Here is a 23,192-nt window from a genome sequence, read left to right on the forward strand (position 1 = left end):
TGAAACCTCCACAATCTGGCTTCACCACCAACATTCTTTATCCATGACTATTTCCTTGTGAGAACATCATCTTACTCTTAATTCAGTACCTTGAATTTGCCTTGACATCAGCTTCTCTCTTTTGAGCCTTTTCTCCAACATAGGAAGAATGTTATCTCTCTTATCCTTCAATGCCCATCTTAAATGCTGGAAGATTATCTTTTTGGCTCAAGCTAGAGGTGAGTTTTACTTCTAAGCATTAAGAATGCAAGTCTTGTGGCTCTGGGTGGCTCAGTAGTTAAGTGTCTGCCTTTTGCTCAGGTCATGATCCCAGCGTCCTGGGATCGAGCCCCAAGTCAGGCTCCTTGCTCAGCCTGCTCTTCCCCTCTGCCTCTGCTTCCCCTACTTGTGCTCTCTCTTTCTGTCAAATAAATAAATAAAATCTTTTAAAAAAATGAATAAAATCTTTAAAAAATAGAATGCCAAGTCCCACGTAACATTAATATACATTGATAGGTACTGAAGTTCTTTTCTTCATTAAGCCCCCATGTGCCAGATAGGTCCCGGCAACGAAGACAGACATGAAACCAAGGCTCACAAAGTTCATGGTGTAGTGAGTAAGACAATAGTGATGAATGTACTAAAAGGGGAAATACAGAGTGCCAGGCAAGTAGGGGACTTCCTACTCCCCTACTGGACTCCTAACACTTTGGGATTATGTCACGTATCTTTGACACTGGTGTAAATAGTACTACAAATTTGTTATAGAAAACTGTTAACTAATAGAACAAAAGGACCTGAAGAAGAAAGAGATATACATACCAGATATAAAGACATTATAAAACTCAAATAATTAAGACTACAGAGTACTAGTGAGAAGAAAAAGACTCTTTTGGGAAATTTTTTGTATGAACAATTCAGATCACAAAAGAAGCTATTTAATATATGATACTAGCAGAATTACTTATTCACATGAGAAATAAATGAATTCAGACCCCTATTTCACACCAAACAAAAAATTCCAGACTACTTAAAAGCTCAAATATGAAAACAAAACTTTAAAACATCTAGAAGAAAAGTTAAAAGAACATCTCTATGACCTCAGTGCGGAAAGGATTTCTTAAAAAAGACCACAACTGTTGTAATGGAAAAGGACTCATGCTATGTACTACAATAAAACAAAGAGCTTCGATCCATCATAAGGCACTAAAAGAGAGTGAAAAGAAGCCACACATTGGAAAAAAGATTCTTACAATACATAAAACAAAGAGCTGGCAATCAGAATATATAGAGATCTCTTATACATTACTAAGAAAAGCCAAGTAATCCAACTGAAACATGGATAAAATACATGAACAGTCAAGTCCTAGAAGAGCAAACTAAAATAACCAATAAATACATGAAGAGATTATTCATCAAAGAAATGCAAAATGAATCTGCAATGAGATACCATATCATGTTCTCTAGACTGGCATAAATTAAAGTCTGCCAGTACCAAGTTTTGACAAGGATATGGAGTAATAGATACTCTCAATGCCAGTGGAAGTAAAAATTCATAATCATTTTGGAAAACAATGTGAAATTACCAAGTAAAGTTGGATAAGAACATATCCTACAATCTAATAGCTCAGGTAGTTTTAGATATAATTTAAGAGTGTTTCCTAGGGGCACCTGGGTGGCTCAGTGGGTTAAGCCTCTGCCTTCGGCTCAGGTCATGATCTCAGGGTCCTGGGATTGAGCCCCACATGGGGCTCTCTGCTCAGCAGGGAGCCTGCTTCCTCCTCTCTCTGCCTACTTATGTTCTCTGTCAAATAAATAAACAAAATCTTAAAAAAAAAAAAAAGTGTTTCCCAAGCTTTAAAAAGTATTATTGTTTATATATTGTTAATAATAAATACATTGTTATAGCATAATTAGAAAATCATAATATTTATATAGCAGATTGCGATAAATAGAAAGGCTGTGTCTTTCTAGTCTGGTAGGTTAGGCCTCCTAAGTTCTTATGGCTAAAACTTAAGGACTCATATCTCAGTTTATCATTTGGGAAACTCACTCCAGAGAAAGTCTTCACATTTGTACCAAGAGATATGTGTAAGAATATGCATAGCAATATTATGATACCAAAAAATTAAGAACAACCCATATATCTATCAACAAAAGAGAAAGATAGTAATAGTATAAAAGGTAAATAAATGTACACAATAAGATACTTCACAGCAGGGGTGCCTGGGTGGCTCAGTGGGTTAAGCCTCTGCCTTCAGCTCAGGTCATGATCCCAGGGGTTTAGGATCGAGCCCTGCATCAGGTCTCTGCTTAGCAGGGAGCCTGCTTCCTCCTCTCTCTCTATCTCTTTCTGCCTGCTTCTCTACCTGCTTGTGATCTCTGTCAAATAAATAAGTAAAATCTTTAAAAAAAAAAATTCTAGAGTATTTGCCAAAAAAAGTTGTGACATTTAAAAAATAAAATAAAATAAAATAAATGATCCCTCAACCAACAGATCAGATACACCAAAACAGAAATACCATTACACTAATCCTCATATTGATAGTAATTAACCTATCTTCCTTACAAGACACTCAGAATGTCTGCTTTTCCTGGCTACAAGATGCATTTGAAAGATTACACCAAAGAATCAGTACAAATGAATGCCTCATGTGAAGGAAACCATACTCATCAAGATATGGAAGCCTACTAAAAAAATGAACAGGAGCCTTTTCTTTCTAGAAGAATAACATACCAATGATCATCAGCAATCAGTACCCCAGATAATTGAATGTCATGGCTTGAGTTTGGTTTATACTTTCCCACTGTTGTCGTTCCTTCTTTTATCATATATAACAGCATCTCTGATAATTGAGGATCTTCATTGAGATTGACGAGGTTTGGCAAATGGTTGTCCATTTGAAATGTAATTCCTGCTTTCTAGTGGAAGTCAGAAAATAAATTAACATTAACAAAAGGCAGCAAATTACTAAATCCACCTAAAATAAGTGGTCTATGTTAAACATTAATATTGCTGTACGTGAAGTCTCAGTAAAGGTTTCTTAGAATCTCTCTTTCATGGTTCCCCCATGACTGTTACCATCACACATCTTAGACTTTCAGAGTTATGTTGGCCTTTTTTTGACCTTCACCATGCTGAGCCCTCTCATGCATCAATCTGTCACCCTCAAATGTACCTTTTCTTACTGACTGATTGTCTTTAGAATGGATCAGTTCCTTTTGTTGCATCTTTGCTGTCCTCACCTTAGTTCAGATCCTTATTACCTCATACTTGAACTACTGCAGCAGCTGCCTGATTGCCCTGTCAACAATTTCTCTTGTTTTCAGTTCATCTTACATCCTATGCTAAATCAATTCTCCTGAAAGGGTATTCTCAAAATGTCAACACCCCAGTCAAACATTCTCAATCACTTCCCACTTCCTACAAGATAAAAGTCAAATTACTTAGCCTGAAAATCAATAAACTAACCATAATATATCCTTCCCATTTTATCTCCTTATGACCACATACAAACTGCTGCTCCAATAAAACTGATCCACACACCTTCTTCTGAGCATACCTTCAACTTTTGTACCTTTACTCTCATACAATTTTCCTTTCCTAGAATGCACTCTTCCTTTTTTCTACCTAACAAAATCTTACCCAGGCTTCAAAGCCAAATTTTCAAAACTCAAATCAAGCCTCTTCTATGAAGCTGGACTCACCTTCCCAAGGAATATTCTCCCCTTCCTCCCAATTCTTACAGTTCTTTGCCTACCAGTCATTTGAAATATTTTCTTTACAGCCAATACCTTTGCCCTTGACCCATACTCTCCAATCTCTTTTAGAACCTCATTCCATTAAGGAGTTTTGATTCCTATAAAAAAGTTCAAGTGTCTTCCCTCCTTTAAAGAAACAAAACCAAAATGAACAAACAAAACTTCTCCAGGATCTCACAGCCCCTTTCTCTGACTTCTCACTTAAGGTTTTCAGTGTTTACCTGTATAGCCCTATCTCCTTAGTCACTCCTCAACCCATTATCATCTGGCTTCTTTCACCACTACAGTGACTTCATGATTTTACAGTGCAATGCACCCATCTCAGAAACCTGGGCATCATTCTTGACTTTTCCATTTTTTCAGCATACACACACATCCAAAACACACTCTGAGTCTATGAATTGTACCTCCTTTCTATCTTTTGAACCCAACTCCTCCACTAGCCATTCCCACTGCCACTGCCTTACTTGAGCTCTCACCACTTCTTACCTTCACCATGGTAACAGACTCCTAGATGAATAACCTTCCCAGCCAGCATGAGTCTTTCCTCCCTCAAATCCACCATTACCAGAAGACCCTATTTAAAACAGAAGTCTGCTCATGTCACTTCCTTTCCATTCAAACACTTCACTGGCTCCCAGTCACCTAAATTCAATGTCATGATCTGAATCTTGCATTACTCTCCAGCCCAATCTCTGCCACCAGCATTAATATACAAGTTCTGAATTCTGTGGACATCCAAGCTATGTTGTCCTTCCATGTTTCTGAACATGGGATTCCTTGCTTAGAAATCTTGACTTTGCGGGGCACCTGGGTGGCTCAATGGGTTAAGCCTCTGCCTTCGGCTCAGGTCATGGTCTCAGGGTCCTGGGATCAAGGCCTGCATCAGGCTCTCTGCTCAGCGGGGAGCCTGCTTCCCCTTCTCTCTCTGCCTGCTGCTATGCCTACTTCTGATCTCTTTGTCAAATAAATAATATCTTTAAAAACATAAAAAATAGGGGCACCTGAGTGGCTCAGTGGGTTAAAGCCTCTGCCTTCGGCTCAGGTCATGATCCCAGGTTCCTGGGATCGAGTCCCGCATTGGGCTGTCTGCTCAGCGGGAAGCCTGCTTCTCCCTCTCTCTCTGCCTGCCTCTCTGCCTACTTGTGATCTCTCTCTCTGTCAAATAAATAAATAAAATCTTTAAAAAAAAATAAAAAAATTAAAAAAAAAAGAAATCTTGACTTTGGTAGCCTAACAAAATCTTGCTTAGTTGTCCTTTTCTTTTTGAAGTCCCCCTTAACAACCACCCTCATCAAAGTTAATTACTCCCTCCAGTCTCCTGCTTCTCTTCCTTTTACATGCTTTTCATTGCCTTAGGTTGAACCGTATGACACTGCCGGTGTTCATTTCTTACCTAAAAAATGGCAGTATCATATGGTTCAACCTAGTCAGATCACACTGCCTTTCAGTCACCTATTTACATTGTAAATATTCCTTTAAATTACATGCTCTTTGAGGGCCAAAACTACATTTTATTCACGTTGGCCTCCCCCAGGCCTGGCACAGAAAAAAACATTTAACCGAAGTGAACAGAATTAGATGGTTTATATTTTAATTTTCCAACATAATTATGGGCTCTAAGTATATCAGGGTCTTGATCTCAGCACTTTCTTATACTATTTCTCTTTATGGTATTGCTTGCCATATAGAGTCAGTATGCAATGAATATTTGAGAAATTCCATTTCCATATTTACTGTCATCTTCATTTAATTTTCAAATCAGTTTAGAAAGTTGAAATGATACCTGTAATGCCTTTGTTTCTTGAAGTTTTCTTCTTTCAGCTTGTTCAAATTTTTCTTTCCATGCTCTTTCCAAAGACAAACAGAATAATACAGTTAAAAATATCCAGATGCATAAGATTGAGAATTAAAGATAATAAATAAAGATTAAGAAACTACTTAGGAATATTTAAAATATTTAAAATATATAAAATATTTAAAATATGATGGTCTGGGATGGACTCCTCTATTCATACAGAAAGTATGAAAACAGAGCCACAGATCCTTCCTAAAGTCCTCCCTCTCCACCAATCCCACCACCCATCCAATGATTTCAAGTAACACACAGACATCTAAAATATTGGCTATATTCCACCTTTGCATTTCTGCTATGTCTCTCTCCTGTTGGTGCAGTTTCATTCTTAAGGATGTTATTTCTTGCCGGCATAGCCTATATCGTTCAGGGTCAATATTCCGACTGTTCCTTTGAGCAGCTTTTAGCTTTTCAATTTCTGCTTTCAATTCTAAATATGTAAAAAGGTGCATGATTAATAACATTTGATATATAATCACTACCACAGTAGGTTTAATCCTCCAATTTTCTTATTTCAAGTTTTAAATATTACTAAATAAAATAGAATATTTACGGAAATCAATTTTATTTTACTTACATTACGTATACATTTCTACTTAGCCTTAACCTGAAAAAGTGCTCCCATCTTAATGAATTTCCCCCCTTATAAGTAGTATGGCCATATCATGTATGGTCCAAAGAGGGACACTTTTGAGAAGCACATTGTTAATCACACTAATGCAGGAGACATGAACCAGGATTGTCCCAAGGCAAACCTTACTCATAAAGAAGTGTTGGATAAAAATCAAAGATTTTTCAAGCTGGAGTTCAGAATACTTATTTTTAATGAATGTAGTAGCCCTATTTGTGAAAGAGGGAATCCAAAAGGGAGACAATGGACCATGGTAACAGTAAATTCATTCTTCTCTGGTCTGCTCCTCTGAAGTAACCATTCATCCTCTGCAGCTCAAAAGGGCCAGAGGACAAAGGACTATGAAAAGATGGTAACTCCACATAAGCAAAGAGAAAACTGCACAAACCAAGGTTCCGTGCAGGTGCTCAAGTTCATCCTAAGCAGGATTCCCAGGGGATACAGAAAAAGTAGCACTGAGCATAAATGAAATTAGGCCTATGCTAGAAACTCAAGCCTTTAGATCACTATCCTTTAGATCAATGAACTAAGCAATAGTAGAGCTGATAAACAGAATGACAATGGAGGAAAGGTTGTAGGAGGAAAAGTAATAAATCATGGTATTATTCTGCTGCACACATCTATGACTCAGTCTGTAAGATTATTTTTCTATGTTTGCTCTTTCCCCTTTACCCACTCTCTATTTTCTTTTTCTGTTTGTTTTCCCCTTCCTAATTCTATTTCCCATCGTCCTTCCACCTCTCTTCCACCATCATTGTAGAATGAGGTCTTGCGTCTATTATAAGTAGGTATGAAAGAAAAATCTTTAGTTTTCTTAAATTGCATATTTTCATGACTGAAACAATATTTGAGATTTAGCTGTTATAAAATAATTAAATGTTTAGAGATATCTTCACCTCTAATTAACTTAGCATTCATATCTTCATTTACTTTGGCAATATTGACTATCATACGGGCTTGGCTGGCATATCTCAGTGTGCTTAAAGTTTCTTCAATGTTGTTGGCAGCGGGACTGACAGTAGCGATCATTGCAGTTTTTGAATTTCCACCCAAACTTTCTTTTAACAGCCTTCAAGGAAAATAAATCATAATTAGACTTTGTTTCTACAACCTAATAGCAGTACTTATGTAGAAAGAACAAAACAAACTAATAGCATATATAATACAGTATTATATTTTTCACTCATATACCATTCAGGACTTTTATTTGTTTATTTTTAAAGTAACCTCTACACCCAGTGTGGGGCTCGAACTCACGATCCTGAGATCAGGAGTCACATGCTCTATGGACTGAGCCCACCATGAGCACTACCATTCAGAACTTTTGTGGTATTTGTAGTTATTTTTAGATCTCATGAACATTGTTTTCTCGTATACTTTTTATATTGTTTCATGAAACAGTAACTGGGGAAAAGACTTAAATTATGGTTAACCGTCAAATATTTAGTGAGATACCACTTCCCACTTCCCAGACTAGACTGTGAGCTATACTTCAGGAAAGAAAGTATGTGTATTGGCCATCTCTGTATTTCCAATGCTGCCACAACCTTTAGGAACAAGTGTTCAATAAATACTGAAAATGATGAATGGGCATATAAACAAAATTGTTGTTTTCTACTATATGCAAAAGCCTTCTTTTAGAGGAAAAAAAAGATAGTATGAGACTAAATCACTTTTCTTTATTAATGCAGAATGAATTTCACTATTCTTAGTTTCCAAAAGGCACCAAAAAAAAAAAAAAAAATCAGATTTTCCCTTAAATGTTTTCAGGTGACAACTACATTCCTATAAACCAATTATAAAGACACACAGCAGTCTGGGGGCCTGGGTGACTCAGTCGGTTAACCATCGACTCTTGATTTGGCTCTGGTCATGATCTCAGGGTCCTGAGATCAAGCCCTGCATCGGGGCTGTCAAGTAGAGAGGCAGCCCTTATCAGAGTTATATATCAATGCTTATCACAATTGGATATTAAATCTATACAGATGCAACTTGAATGTAATGTATCTCATTAATGAAAACATACTCATTAACAAAATGTTTATTGAACACTTAAATGCTAGTCAGTGGGTACCACACAAAACAGTTTCACTTTTTACACACAGCAATATGTTTGGTGGTATCATATATGCTCAAACATGAAGCACTAAAAACAGTGAGGGTAGTACCAGCTGCTTATACTAATACAGCACATACTACGTGTTAACAGTTTTATAGTAATTATTTAATCTTCACTATAACCTTACAAGGGAGATATTGTTATTATACTCATTTTACAGGTGGAGAAACAGACTAGAACATTAAATGATTTGCCTGAAGTTGCAGAGCTTATAGGATGCAGAACCAAGATTCAATCCGCATAGTCTGGTCTTGGGAGTCACACGGCTAACCACTTCTCGGTCCCAAGGCTACATGAAGTCAGTCTATCATTCTTTTCCCCAGAGTGTTCACTATGTTTTATACAATTCTTTGTATTTCCAAAGATACTTGCCATGTAAGAACAGATTCACGGTAAGGAATAAATACTCTCTTTCGGTTTGCTTGTTCAGAAAGAGCCGATATGACCTTTCCCAGCACGAGCAAAGACTTATTAATACTCCCACCTTCCTGTGTACAAGAAAAAACATCTAATTTAAAATAACTGCTCAGCAATCCATTCATTTCACAAAATACATTCCTTCCCTCATATAATTACTAAGTCAATATTTTCTTCCATAAACTACCAACTTCCTTACAATTCAAACTTTACTAATTTTCTTTGAAAAGCAAACACGACCACAAAAGTAAAGATCTCTCTTTAAACCACAGCAGTGTCGTCTATAAACTGCAGATAGACAGTTTTTGTTTTTGTTTGTTGTTGTTAAGTATATTTAGTTTGCAAACTCCTACAAATAATGCCCTGGGGAATTAAAAGTTAATTAAGTTTCATTAAAATGAGAAAAGCCTCTTATATATTTTTTAAAGATTGTATTTATTCGAGTAATCTCTACACCCAGCGTCAGTTTGAGCTCACAACTTTGAGAACAAGAGTCACATGCTCCACTGACTGAGCCAGCCAGGTGCCCCAGAAAAGCCTCATATTTACCTTCAGTCGATCTCCGCTAGTTTGAGCTGTGGAGCAGCGCTCACTGCCCGCCAGATCTATCAGGTTTATCCGACTCATTATTCTGTGATCATGTTCTTCCCCTTCTACAGATTCTGTCTGTAGCAAGACATTAAAATAATAGGTCATAAGTTCTTCCATGACTTGCTATCAATGTAAGTCTTGAAATGAAAGGTTAGACAAGATTACAAACCACTCATTTATTTTTGAAACTGTCCTCTCACAAAAGTGTGATCATTAATAACTTATAATAAACATTCAAGAATACATGGAGCAATGCCTGCATTATGCCAAAATAAATGACTTTAAAGAGATAAAAACTCACAACTACCTAATTATATTGACAAAACAACCATAAATAGAGCAAAAGCTTAATGTACAAAGGTGTTATTTATCACAGCATGAAAAAAGCAAGGTGTTTATTTATTTCTTTAAGTAATCTCTCCACCCAACCCGGGACTTGAACTCATGATCCCAAGATCAAGAATCACATGCTCTTCTGACTGAGCCAGCCAGGCATCCCAAAGGAGCAAAGCACTCAAAAGCAACATAAATGTCCAACAGCAGAGAAACTGGAATCGTTTGTGGAATATTATACAGCTATGAAAAATTACAGTTGATAAAGAATTTTAATGGCATAAAATTATTGAAGATTTTGTAAATTTGTTTAAGAGTGATTGTAAAACAACTAAAATATTATATATTAAAATATTGAGAGGGGCTTTATTTGAATAGTGGAACCTATGGCTTAAATTTTAAAAATCTCTGACTTTCTGATACATTTTTCCAAATACCATATAAATACCATGTATTATAAACATATTATATCATACATTAATATTCTTATCATATTAATATCAGATATCATAAATTAATAATTATACATTATTGATTTTTCAAACAGTAAAATAAAAATACTGCCATCTATACAAAAGTCATTCTGTTATTGTGTATACTAAAATCCAATTATGTTATATATTTATATTACCATACTCTTACTTTTGATTTAAAGAATAAAATAATCAATAAAAAGAATACCTTGGTCTGGGTCATTACCAGGGTGAAAACCGAATGCGATCGGGAGCTTTTATCATTCATACCAGTAGCAGCAGTTGCCCTTTGTTTATTTCCCAATTCTAGCCAACTCTTAGAAGAAAGAAGAGAGGGAGGTCAGAACAGCAAACTAAAATTTATTGGAACAAATTAAGAAACAACAAAATTAAGTAAGTGCATTTGGCAACATATACACACTTTATAAACTGTTTATAAAATGAAATTAATAAATGTTTGTAATTTAATAATTTGTATTCCCATTTTCAACTCTGCCTCCAACACAAATACTTAAATCAGGAAATTACACCTTTAAAAGACTATTTCAATAACACTAAGCTGCTATGATAGTCAATTTTTATTTTTACTTCAGAAGAGTAATTCCTCTGATTGAAGTTTAACAAACAAAATCAGCTCATAATGAATTAACAAGATTTACTTATGCAAGTAGCAGTTAAGGAGAAATATTCTTATGAATACTTATGATTATGATCTTTCTATGTAACAGAAAGAAGATAAAATACAATCAATCTTACCTGGATGTCAGAGTAAGAACTGACAACATTCCTATTTTAAAAAGGAAAAAGACAAAATTGTTTTTACTGATAATTACCTTCTTATTCTCATTAAATAATAATAATGTTTAAATTACGTAATTACTTTCTGAAGACCACAATTGAATAATTCATAGATATTATTATACTGGCTCTCACACAATCTTTCACTGTCTCCATTCTTAAAGGATAGCAAATGTTTTAATTTTACCAAAAAGTATGGTTTTTATTAATGAAGCAGTTTAGCTCTTAATATTATAATATTCAAGTCTAAATCGTGAGACCAAAACCTATACTTGGCATACGTGGGGGAGGGTATGCTAGTATGTATAGGTTGCGACATAATCCCAAAATTATTGAATGGAGCCGAATCCATACCTATGCAATTTCCCTTTTCTTTAAGAAGGCATCTGGGGTGTTGAAAGATAAAGTAAATGACTCTTAGCATGTCTCACACTCTCAACACTAAACTCATCTTAGCACCTTCTCCCCTCTTCAGCTTAAAGTAATAGAAAAAGCAGCTAGAAAGGGAAGGCTTAACTTAATGGGGAAAGGGGATAAGGGGAGAAAAATCAAATATCTCACACACAGTATAACTAACACTCCATGCCAGGCACTTTACAGGTGCTGCAAAAGATATGAACAAACACAAAAACAAGCAGCTAATGCTGTAGCTGGAAAGAGAGGAAAAATTAAAGGAATAATATTAAGGGTGAATGTTAAATAGTTATCCAGTGTTTCAAAGTCGGGAAGGCAAATGAGAACAACATTTGTTCTATTCATTACTTGTCTCCTCCTTGTTTTCACTGAACCAAACACTTACATTGACAGAGCTTCGACATACGGCCCAGAGACAGGATGCTCCCTTACTCTCAGCTAATAGAAGCAAACATTAGCATTATTAAGGGCATAACAAATATTTCATATAAAACACAATTTTAAATGGTCTTTTCTTGTGTATGTGGAGTTTAAGGCAAAGAGATTTGCCTTTACTTGACCCAGAGATAAATATAAAGGTTCTCACAAACACAAATCTGTAAGGCATTAAGATACTGCTTCAGTATCACAAACTATTAACAAGATGCCACAGTTCACTGTAGCATCAAATATCTTACGAGTTCTTTATTCTTAAGACCTGCAGTAGCTATTATCTCTATGCTCTTAAATATCTCTTTAAAATAAAATACATTCAGCAAATTTCAGTTAATTTTTTTCCAGGTTTACATTATGTTTTAAACTTTGTAACCAGAAATTTAAAATACATTTAAGTCAAAGAAGAAAAACCAAGTTTAAGATTCTTGATGTTACCAACAGCATAGCCACAATGACTTTGAATGACTTGACTTTGAAAGTCAAGTGACCTCTTTTGATTTTACTTTCTTGCTCTCCAAGGTCCTTTTCAAAATTAAAAATTTTTACATTCTTTTAAAGAAAGGACTTTATTTATTTATTTGAGAAAGAGAGCATGTGCAAGATAGAGGGTGAGGTGCAAAGGCAGAGAGAGTCTCCAGCAGACTCTGCTCTGCAGAGCTCAGAGCCCAATGAAGGGCTCAATCCCAAGAGATCCATTGAGATCATGACCTGAATCAAAATCAAGAGTTGGAGGCTTAATCAACTGAGCCATCCAGGTACTCCTCAAATTTTATATTTTGATAGCAGTTTTTTAAAAAAAATTATGTATTTGTGGAACTTATTATTTCACAGAAAATATAATGTACAAGATACCAATTTACTAAATAACCCAATAAGATACATATTCTATAATAACAAAACAATTTTTAAACTTCTACTGCTTTTTGGCTTTAGGGATTTAGTGTTTGATTTAAGGGGTCTAACGAAATCTTGAAACACATATTTTATCTTAAATTTTGATACAATATTTGTTTTAAAAGAGGCTAAATTTAATAATGAATTTAATTCCTATTAGCAACAATGTTTAGTTTATTTACTATTTATTTACTCATTTAGACTGTAGATCCCAAGCATTTGCTACCATATAATAGCAATTTTGGTAAAAATGCAAGCCATATAGATCATGTTGAGTACTAGCATAACCATATGCATTTATAAAAGCAAATTAAAAACAGGTCATAAATTGTTTTAATCTTACTGGTTGCTTTCTCTGCCCGTTTTCTCCTTTACAAACCAGAAGGTCATGAATTTTTTCATTATACACTTCAAAAAAGCTCATTTCAAGGTGGTAGCTGACCTAGTAGGACAAATAGAAACACAACATGCAACTTATTTTAAAAATCCTTGCATTTTTTGCAAATTATGTAACAGATAAGGTTCTAGGATCCAGAATATATAAAGGACACTTACAACCCAACAGCAAAAAGACAAACAACCCAATTTAAAAACAGGCAAAGGACTTGAATTGACATTTCTCCAAAGAAAATAAGCTCTACTTACTAAGATCTCTCAAATGTTCAATTCTACAGTCACTACCTGAATCTAGACCCTGTCATGCCTTCCTTACAGTTTACAAGTCCCACAACTGGTCTCTTTGCATCCAGTTTTACTTCTTTCAATCCATTTTCAACACTGCAGCCAGAGCTATCTTTTTTTTTTTTTTTTTTTTTTGAAGAGGAAAGGTGATCATTTGATTTCCCTGCTTAAAATCCTTCCTTCCATAGCTTTCTAAATTCCTAGATGCAGGGGTCATAAAGTCATTCACAAGCTGAGTTTTGCCTGCCTCTCTTATCACCCTCCACTCTCAAATTCCATGCTTAAAGCAAAGTAAACAATTTATAGATTCCCAAAGGCTCCCTACTTTCTTCCTTTCAAAGCTTTGCACATGCTGCTCCCACTGCCTGGAATGTCCTTCCGCCTCTTCACCAAGCTAGTAACTGCTCTGTTTCCCTAAAAAATAAGCTCAGTTGTCCCTCATTGAAGAACACGTGGCTTCCTCTAGTCTTAAATATTCTCAAAGCACTCTGTTCTTACACTATTATAGTATGTGCTTTCATTTATTTAGCATTAAGTTGATTGTGCTTGGCTATTTACTGACTCATTTTTCCATTATACTCTCTTAAATACAGAAACTGGGACTTTTAACTACATATTCCCAAATCTTGCACAGCATTTCTCCAATTTCCCTTATCATAAGAATCACTAGGTATAGTGTAGTAAGAAAACTATAAATTACCAGCTGTAGCCCAGATCAACTAAATCAGAATCTCCTAAAGAGATTTTCTTAGCACGTGTACACACACACACACACATACACACACACGTGCACACACATGCGTGTGCACACACACACACACATATACTATCACACATGATCAAACACATAAGTGAAAATCTGCCCCTGACACATTCCTGGTAATTCTTATGATGAAGCAAATTTGGGGAAAAATGATCTAATGGAATGCTCGGCAAACAGCCGATATCCAGTAAATACTGGCTGCATGTATGAATGAATAAGAAAAAAGGGAAGCTAGTACCAATTTTCAGGTGTAGGGCAGTGTAAAGAGCATGGTATTTGAAGCTGAATCTGGGTTTAAACTCCAGCTTCACTACTCTCTGCTTTATGTTGTTCTGAAGTTTCTACCTACTGTCCTTAGTTGAGTCTGTGTATCTGCCTGACTACAAACATGTAATGGTACATAACTGCCACATTATAAGCCACTACACATACATAAAAGTAATATAGCTGAAAAAGCTAGAGAAGACAGAAGAGATGATCCTTCTATCACTGCCCATCGAGGGGAATTCATTCCAAAGTTTTAAATCTCCAACCTCTCTTCCATACCACTGTTTCAAAAGAGAATGAGTTAGAACTTAAAATTGCATCTTTCATTATTTCCTTAGAGGTGATGACTCTGATTTTAATTTGATTTGACTGTTTCCTAGTCTAACATGAAGGCTTACAAAAGAGAACGCACCTCCTGAGTTTGTTTTTTGGCTACTTGAGCAAAAAGGTCTTCACAAAACCTTGGAATTATTCCTGGTTCTTCACTAAGTCCCATCATCCTGGAAAATACATAATAAATGGCAGGGGTGAATAGGGATAAAACTAATTAGTGTTTTTTAAAAATTCTTCTGGGGAAATGGGTTGGGGAATGAATGGGAAACAAGCTAATTAAACCACATTATAAATATCTAATAACCTAGTCTCTGAAGTCAGATCTTCCTGAGTTCAAATCTTGATCTCACCACTTATTAGCTCTGTGACCTTAAACAAGGTACGTAACCCCAGAAAATCTCAATTTCCTCTTCTATAAAATGCAAATAAATAAAAGGTATCTAATTCAGAGAGTTGTGAGAAAGTACAAGCAGAGCCTTTAATATACATATACCATTTATTAGTTTACTACTTTTTTTTTTTTAATTTTTTATTTATTCGATAGACAGATCACAAGTAGGCAGAGAGGCAGGCAGAGAGAGAGAGAGGAGGAAGCAGGCTCCCTGCTGAGCAGAGAACCCGATGTGGGGCTCGATCCCAGGACCCTGAGATCATGACCCGAGCCGAAGGCAGTGGCTCAACCCACTGAGCCACCCAGGCACCCCTAGTTTACTACTTTTAATTCTCACAATCATATTTACAAAATAACCTCTCCAGATTTGGGTTTACACAAGACATATGTACAGTAAAATGGGCCAATGGCACTTACAAAGTAAATAGTGTCTCCTGCATAAGCTGAAGCTCAGAGGTTACATACATGCCCAAGTTTGCAGAACCAGTATATAAAATGGATGAGATTTGAGCCCAGACCTGTGTAGTTTCAAAACTACATTCTTTCTATCAACACTACACTGTTTCTCACCAAAGAGTTTGACATTTTCAATAACTGTACTTGGAAAAATACTTACGTATATGATTTTCCTGAGCCAGTCTGACCATAAGCGAACAGACAGGTATTATAGCCTTCAAAGGCGCATTCTAGGAGGGGTACAGCTAGCATCTCATAAACAGTTGTCTGGCTAGCATAGTTGGGATGACATTCATCAAAAGACCAGAATGTAAGATCATAAATAAAATTATAAACTTGTTTCATGTCAGGATGTTCCACAACTATTTCTTCCCCATTCATGAAGACCACCTGGGATGCCTTTTCAACCTTCTCTCTTTATGAAGAAGCACAAAGAAAAATATTAAGTTACTGTGATTATTTTGAGTATTATTCCATAGAATATAACAAGAACCTCCAAACAAGTTAAACACAACATACCTCCAGAGCAAGATAATTCTTTAGTTTTATGTGGAAAATGTAGACCAGCTAACATGTATTTCCAAATACATACTCCCTACAGTTCCAGGGTCACTCCTTAGAGGGAAAATGGAGTCCCAGATCTGTTGTCTGAAAAATCACCCTACTTTTACAGGATTTTCCATCTTTTTCCTTTTCCTCTGGAGCTCTCCCTTCACCCATCCGACCATTATAATCTATCTATACTCTTCAGTCCAAATCTAGGAACTTTTTAATATATTATAGAGAAGTTTCAGAGATGCAGATCTACATAAAGCTGATGTGAAATGCAAACAGAATTTCAACAAACTCAGTTAAGTATAAGTCTCAATCATAAATCTCTTTGGGCTACTGCCTATTGTTACTGTTAATACAAAGCTCCCCCCTCTGTTAGATGATCTCCCTTAAAATCATGGATTTTCATGTGCATGCTTCTTCCATCAGACTTAAGTGGAAACCTTTCACTTACTCTGCATCTGCAGAAAAACATTAACAGTCCTTGCCTGGCTCCAGATGTCCCTTTTTGCCCCTAACTCTGCTTTAGATCAGAATTTATCCTGGAATCAACCTGCTTCTTCAATGTGACAAGTGTTCCACCGCCCCTGCCATCAGCCCAGTTTACATGGCTTGTCTGATGAGTCTGGACTCAGGCACTTGGCCCCTTACTAAGTTCTCTTCAGAACTTAGTCGTCATCCATCGTGGGTAGTCGTCTGTCGTGGAGTTTGCTCCTACCACCTCTGTTCCTTCTGTTGCCTCTCGTCCTATCATGAACCTTGAGGCCTGTCTTTGAGGTTTCCCCATTCTCTCCAGCCAACTCACTCTCAGTTTTTCTCTCTGGCCAACTCACTCTCAGTTTTCTCACTTATCACAAACCGCGCATCTTCATTAACAGGCTTTAAAGCACCCTATAACTTGCTTTTAATTACTGACCCTTTAGGTTCGAACTAGGGGTTCCTTCCCCCACAGCAGGGGTCACCATATCCTGTCACATCTTGCTTAGATATACAACAGAGTTAACAACTAACTTTGAAGGTTTTTTGCAGTCACCTCACAAAATATCCAAAAATAATTAAATGCCACATTCACATTTTGTCATGTTCATTTTTCTCATCCCTACCTGTAATATGGGACTATCTCACCCACAACCACTTTGGAGAGAGATTTTTTACTATCAACCTCAAATCTAATACATCACTGCATTTATTAGATATCTATAGCTGATATATAACTATCTATAACATTTATTATATATATATATATATATCTGATAGATAACTACTATCTATCAGAGAAGACGATGGGAATGATAATATGCTGGACAGGATTTTGGAAGGACCTCTTTGTGGAATAAGTGACCTAATAAGTGCTCTTTTTAAGGGAAACACAGAAGAGCCCACCATACATCGCAGATGTGAAAGCAGACTGCATTAGACACTTAAGTCATTCCAACGTTTTCAAAGCAGCAGATCTAAAGAAATTTACATTTACAGAAGATGGTGATTTCCATGTTTTAATTTTATATGCAATCATCAAAAATAATGAGGGTTCCACAACTAAATCAAAAGTTCTCTCTACATAGAAATGCCAGTGCCAAGCTTGAAGATGCATGAATGCACTCACTTTCCAAAGGCAGAGAGGAATGAGACACATTACATGTCGGAAGTTTGGCCTTAGATTTTAAAAGGTGTAACATACCTTTTGCTGAAAGGCCTCACACGTATTGCCACTGTCACTTGACTGTTCTCTACTTTTAGGGGGTCTGCTTCTATAGAAGTGTTCCGACCTGCCATTTCCTCTTCAAGAGGGAGTGTATTTTCTTGTGACCTTTCCCTTTCATTTGCTAGAAGAGAACCTCTTGGCTTTTGTTGAACTTGGAGGCCAGGCACCCTATTTTTCGGTGTCGATGCTGCTGGGCTCATAAGCTGTGGCGTGCCACACTTTGGTGTCCATTTGTGTCCTATGATGTATTTCGTAGGTGTTCTCTTTTCTAAGCTTTCAAATTTATTTGAATTTTTTGCCATATCCTTCCCAGTACTTCGCTGATGTAAGTTTCCTGTTCCTGACACTTTGATACTCAACTTGCTCTGAAGAGGCTTTGTTGCCAAGTGTCTGGATGGAACAACTTTAGTCTGACTCTGGGTATCAGTGGGTGCTCTATTACTTAAGTATTGAAGTGCAACATGTTCATTTGCCCCAAGAAGGGCAGAAGACGTTTCTTTGTGTTTTTCATCATTCATCATTTCAACATCTTTGGGGCCTTCTGCTAAAGGTACAAAAGGTGCAACAGAAGAGTCTTTATCATTATTTACAACTGTTACCTTTCTCCTCACTTCCAGGGAAGCACAATCGTTTTCTGTTGGGCTTCCCACATTCTGTGTTGTTTTCCACTTTTTTACACAATCTGTTTGAGCTGTTTTCCCCTTTTCCACAGAATCCGTTTGAGTTGTTCTCCACTTTCCCACAGATCCTGTTTTAGCACGACGCTGTAATGTAAGACGTGTCTCTGCAGTTTTTTCGGTTGAGTCTCCCAACTCACTGCCATGTGAAGATGATTCTTTGTTCCTTGTAACTCTTCTCTGAAGTGTCAATCTACCTATAGGGTCAGGGGTAAGAGGAACCTCTCCTGTTTTTTTACAGGCTGAAATCACGTAAGTACAATTTATGTCTCTGATTTTACTTGCAGATCTCAATAACGGATCATCATTTTCACATTCTGACATATCCGAATTCAAATGCAGCTTACGTCTGCTACTATGGGTGAGGACATTCAGTGATGAACTCTTTTGGGAAGAAGGTATACCAAGGATATCCCTGTTATTTCTACTATGTGTGGTGTATACTGACATTGTGGCAGCAAGTTGTTTTAAAAAAGTGTTGGGGAAGAAGCGAAGCTCTTTTTTAGATGTTCATTTGACTTCCAGCCATATCTTAGGTGTAAGTTTCCAATTATCTGCTAAACTGTTAAAAAAAAAAAAATTAGATTGTAAGACTATAAACAGACATTAAAAAATATGAGAACTCTCCACTGTGAAAATAATTTCCCAAAGGAATATGTTAGAATAAATCACAATCTCCTCCTCCGATACTGCTCCTAAGCAACTTCACACAAATCTCTGCCTTCAAAGAGCTTATAATCATTATGTAACAAATATTTACTGAGTCCCTATTACATGCCAGGCCCTCTGATAGATACTATTGACAAGACCCTGTTCCCATTTCCTTAGTCTAGAAGAAATATACAGTTTTCCATGATATCAGGATAAAGATACTAAGTGACTTAAAAGATATAAACAGTACATATCAAAGAAGGTATTTAGCCAATAAGCACATAAGAAGATGTTCAACATCACTAATCATTAGGGAAAAGCAAATCAAAACTACAATGAGATACCACATCACACCCATTAGGCTGGCTACTAACAAAAAAAAACAAGTATTGGTGAGGATGTGGAGAAATTGGTACCCTTGTGTGCTACTGGCGGAAACGTGAAATAGTGCAGCCACTGTGGAAAACAGCATGGAAGTTCCTCAAAAAACTAAAAATAGAATTACAATATGACCGAGGGATTCTACTTCTGGATATCTAACCAAAAGAACTAAAATCGGGGTCTTGAAGAGACATCTGTACACCCATGTTCATAGCAGTATTATTTGCTGTACCTAAAATATGGAAGCAACCCAAGTGTCCATGGACGGATGAAGGGCTCACCAAAATGTGGTATTTACAGACACTGAAATATTATGCAGCCTTAAAAAGAAATTCTACAATATGCTATAACATGGATGAACCTTAAAGACATAAAGCTAAATGAGATAAATCACAAAAAGCCAAATACTGGAGGATTCCACTCACAGGAGGGACTTGGAGTAGTTAAAAATCATAAAGACAGAAAGTATAATGGTGGTTGCCAGGGGCTGGAGCCAGGGGAAAATGAAGGGTTGTTGTTTAATAAGTACAGAGTTTCAGATTTACAGTATGACAAAGGATTAGGGAATGGATGTTAGTGACAGCTGAACAACACGAATGTATTTAAGGATATACACTTTAAAATGTATACGTAAAAGAAGGTAAGAGGATACATGTTACGTGTCTTTTAACACAGTAAGATGGGAGGGAGGAACCTGCATGTCACAAAGATTTTTAGTTGAGTACTCCCTGTTTGCAGATTAGGAGAGGGACTAACAGAAACCCTGGCACCTAAATCCAAGACTGGATAAAGCATTTCCATAACACCTGTTGAATGTATGTTAATTACAGGGATGCCTCGTGGAGATTAGTTTGAGAGGGGTCGCAAAACAGAGTATTCCCAAATAAATAACTACAACAAGTAAATTAATTGCTTCTGTTGAGAAAAATTATGCAAGATTAGGTAAATAGACAGCTTGCCCTCTAGCAGTTAGACAACAAAGCAGACAGGTGTGTCGGTAAATATGTCAACAATATGCAGCACTAATGGTTTAAAAGAAAAAGAACTGCTGTGACAGCTAAAAGGCCTGGCTTCTCGACAACTCTGCACCGAACTGTGTACTACTGATGTAAACAAGTCTTTAACTTTGCACGCTTGGTTCTCACTTGTAAAATGACACTTGCTCAAACTATTCCATAGATACGGCTATGCAGGGATAAAATAATAGAAGTTAACTTTTAAGTAAGTCTTTTAAAGTTTTACATAAGTAATGATCATTACCACCACCGCCGCCGCCCCCAAAAAAGAGAAAACAAAAACAAAAACAAAACCGCCAGGATATAAGCATCTTCCTTCAACATTTTAACTAAAAGTACAGAACGTTCCTTTTATGGAAGTAAATTTAAAGGCAAGACAAGATTCTGGAAATTCTACCGCAGCTAAAAACTATTTGCTACTTACGCAAACAGGTGGGGCTTCTTGTTTGGGACGTTTTGCCACCGGAGTTTAAAGAGGAGTGGAACGAACAGAAAGAAGGAAATTAAGTCACAACCACAAGCGAAAGATCCCGGTGGATGGTTCTCCCCGCTAGCCACTCCGAGGGCTACGACAGCGAGTGTACCTCTTAATGCCAACCGACTGGGCGAGACTTCAGTGGGTGAGGCCCGGGCCGAGGGGCCCTGACGTCCGGCTTCCGGGTCCCCACAGAGGAGCCGCCCGCGCGCGTCCTTCGGGGACCCCCTGGCCGCCGACCGGGATTCGGGGGCCGGTGGGAGACCCCGCGCTATAAGGCCTCCGCTCGCACCTCAGCGGTCACCGGTACGGAAGGCGCCCGCACGCCCCTACAGCATGGATACTTCGCCCCTCTGAAGGGTTCCCCACTCGCGAAGACCTCCCCAACAACGTCCACACCACTCACAACCCGCACCGCCGGCTCCCTCTGCGGCCGCAATTTGAATGGGCGCCCTGCTTTCTGATTGGCTGCTGGACGTCGCGTCGGGCGCCGCGCCCTCGCCTCCTCCCGCCTCCAGGAAGTGCCCGTCTACTGGTAGCAAAGATTCTGAACTCCAGACCCGCCCCCCATCTCCTAGGCAACGGGGCCCGCCCCTCCCCGGGCTGCGCTGAGGCTTGGAGCTTGGGCACCTCTAAGAGTGACAGTGACGGGGCGCCTGGGTGGCTCAGTGGGTTAAGCCGCTGCCTTAGGCTCAGGTCATGATCTCAGGGTCCTGGGATTGAGTGACAGTGACGCTTTCGTCGATGCTCAGTATAGAAAAATCGTGGTCTATCCACCTTACAGTGAAGTTGTAAAAATGGCTATTTGTCCTCAAGCTAAGCATAATAATTAATACGATTCTAGCATTTCCTATGCAAAGCGTGGAGATAGAAAGTGTGCTAAATGGCTTTACGTGGAATTTTTCCATTTAATTTTAAAAAATTTAACGAGGCAGATATTCATATTATCCCCAAGCTTAGAGTTAAACTGGTGAACAAGCAACCAGCAAGTGGTATAACTAGAATTCTGAAGTCGCGTCATAAGATTAATCAGTTTCAATATATATTCCAGTAAGATTTTGAAACACAGAAAAAGTAGCAAAAATACATTCTGAAATATAACGAGATCAATGAGAGACTCTAGTCAAACATGTTATAAGGCAACAGTATTTTTATTTTTATTTTTGTTTAATTTTTTTATTTTTTAAATTATTTTGAGCAACAGTGTTTTTTAAAGGGCAAAAGTGCAGGTAATGGAAATGTGTTCAATGGTATACGAAAGGAAACCAGAAGTGGCTCCAACTGTATAGAAAAACCTGAATGGATGATAAAGTACTTATTCTAAAACTCACTCTAAAATTCATTCTAAAATTAATGATGATTAAATGATGCAAAAGATATGGCAAAGGGAAAGACTGACAATCTCAAATACATAAAAATTTTAAACATGTGTAGTTGGAAGTAATAATGAAATGATAAGGGTGCCTGGGTGGCTCAATGGGTTAAGCTGCTGCCTTCGGCTCAGGTCATGATCTCAGGGTCCTGGGATCGAGTCCCACATCGGCTCTCTGCTCAGCGGGGAGCCTGCTTCCCTCTCTCTCTCTGCCTGCCTCTCTGCCTACTTGTGATCTCTGTCTGTCAAGTAAATAAATAAAATCTTTAAAAAAAAATGAAATGATAAAATATAAGCTAACAAGAAAAATATATTAAATATGACAGATGAAAACATTTCTTTCAATTTTACAAGGAAAATAAGTTTATAAGTGGAATAAGAAAATAAACAGAATTTTAAAATGGACAATGATATTTCACATAAAAAAGAATCAACCTACAGACAAAAATAATTTATATAAAAATAGAACATAAACACCCAATCATTAAATGCAAGTGTAAAAAGAAAAATAGGTATAAATTTTAAAAATGTTATTTTACACTTAGGTCCTGGTGATTTGACATCAAAATTAAATGTATAAGGGCATCTGGCTGGCCTAGTTTATAGAGCATGCAACTCCTGATCTTGGGGTCATGAGTGTGAGCTCTGCTTTGGGAAGTTGGGTATAGAGATGACATTAAAAAATAATAAAATCTAAAGGCGCCTGGATTGCTTAGTCAGTTAAGCGTCTGCCTTTGGCTCAAGTAATGATCCCAGGGTCCTGGGATGGAG

The 23,192-nt window shown here is 37.2% G+C and overlaps 1 protein-coding gene across 1 annotated transcript in view; it reads right to left on the minus strand.

Annotated features, from left to right (window-relative positions):
• The window catches only part of KIF14 (kinesin family member 14), a 52,878-nt gene extending 31,403 nt beyond the window's left edge, over positions 1-21,475 (minus strand). The window contains exons 1-14 of the mRNA XM_059146478.1: positions 20,999-21,475; positions 17,826-19,088; positions 15,753-16,007; positions 14,825-14,912; positions 13,045-13,143; positions 11,758-11,810; positions 10,917-10,947; positions 10,369-10,476; positions 9,313-9,429; positions 8,719-8,834; positions 7,124-7,296; positions 5,879-6,026; positions 5,528-5,591; positions 2,717-2,901 (exon numbers count right to left, since the gene is read on the minus strand). Of these exons, the coding sequence (XP_059002461.1) occupies positions 2,717-2,901; positions 5,528-5,591; positions 5,879-6,026; positions 7,124-7,296; positions 8,719-8,834; positions 9,313-9,429; positions 10,369-10,476; positions 10,917-10,947; positions 11,758-11,810; positions 13,045-13,143; positions 14,825-14,912; positions 15,753-16,007; positions 17,826-18,976 (2,588 nt within the window). The 5' untranslated portion in view covers positions 18,977-19,088; positions 20,999-21,475. The remainder of the gene's footprint in view (positions 1-2,716; positions 2,902-5,527; positions 5,592-5,878; positions 6,027-7,123; positions 7,297-8,718; positions 8,835-9,312; positions 9,430-10,368; positions 10,477-10,916; positions 10,948-11,757; positions 11,811-13,044; positions 13,144-14,824; positions 14,913-15,752; positions 16,008-17,825; positions 19,089-20,998) is intronic.
• Between the last annotated feature and the right edge of the window lie 1,717 nt (positions 21,476-23,192).

The sequence above is a fragment of the Mustela lutreola genome, chromosome 14 (assembly GCF_030435805.1).
Source record: "Mustela lutreola isolate mMusLut2 chromosome 14, mMusLut2.pri, whole genome shotgun sequence".
Lineage (NCBI taxonomy): Eukaryota > Metazoa > Chordata > Mammalia > Carnivora > Mustelidae > Mustela > Mustela lutreola.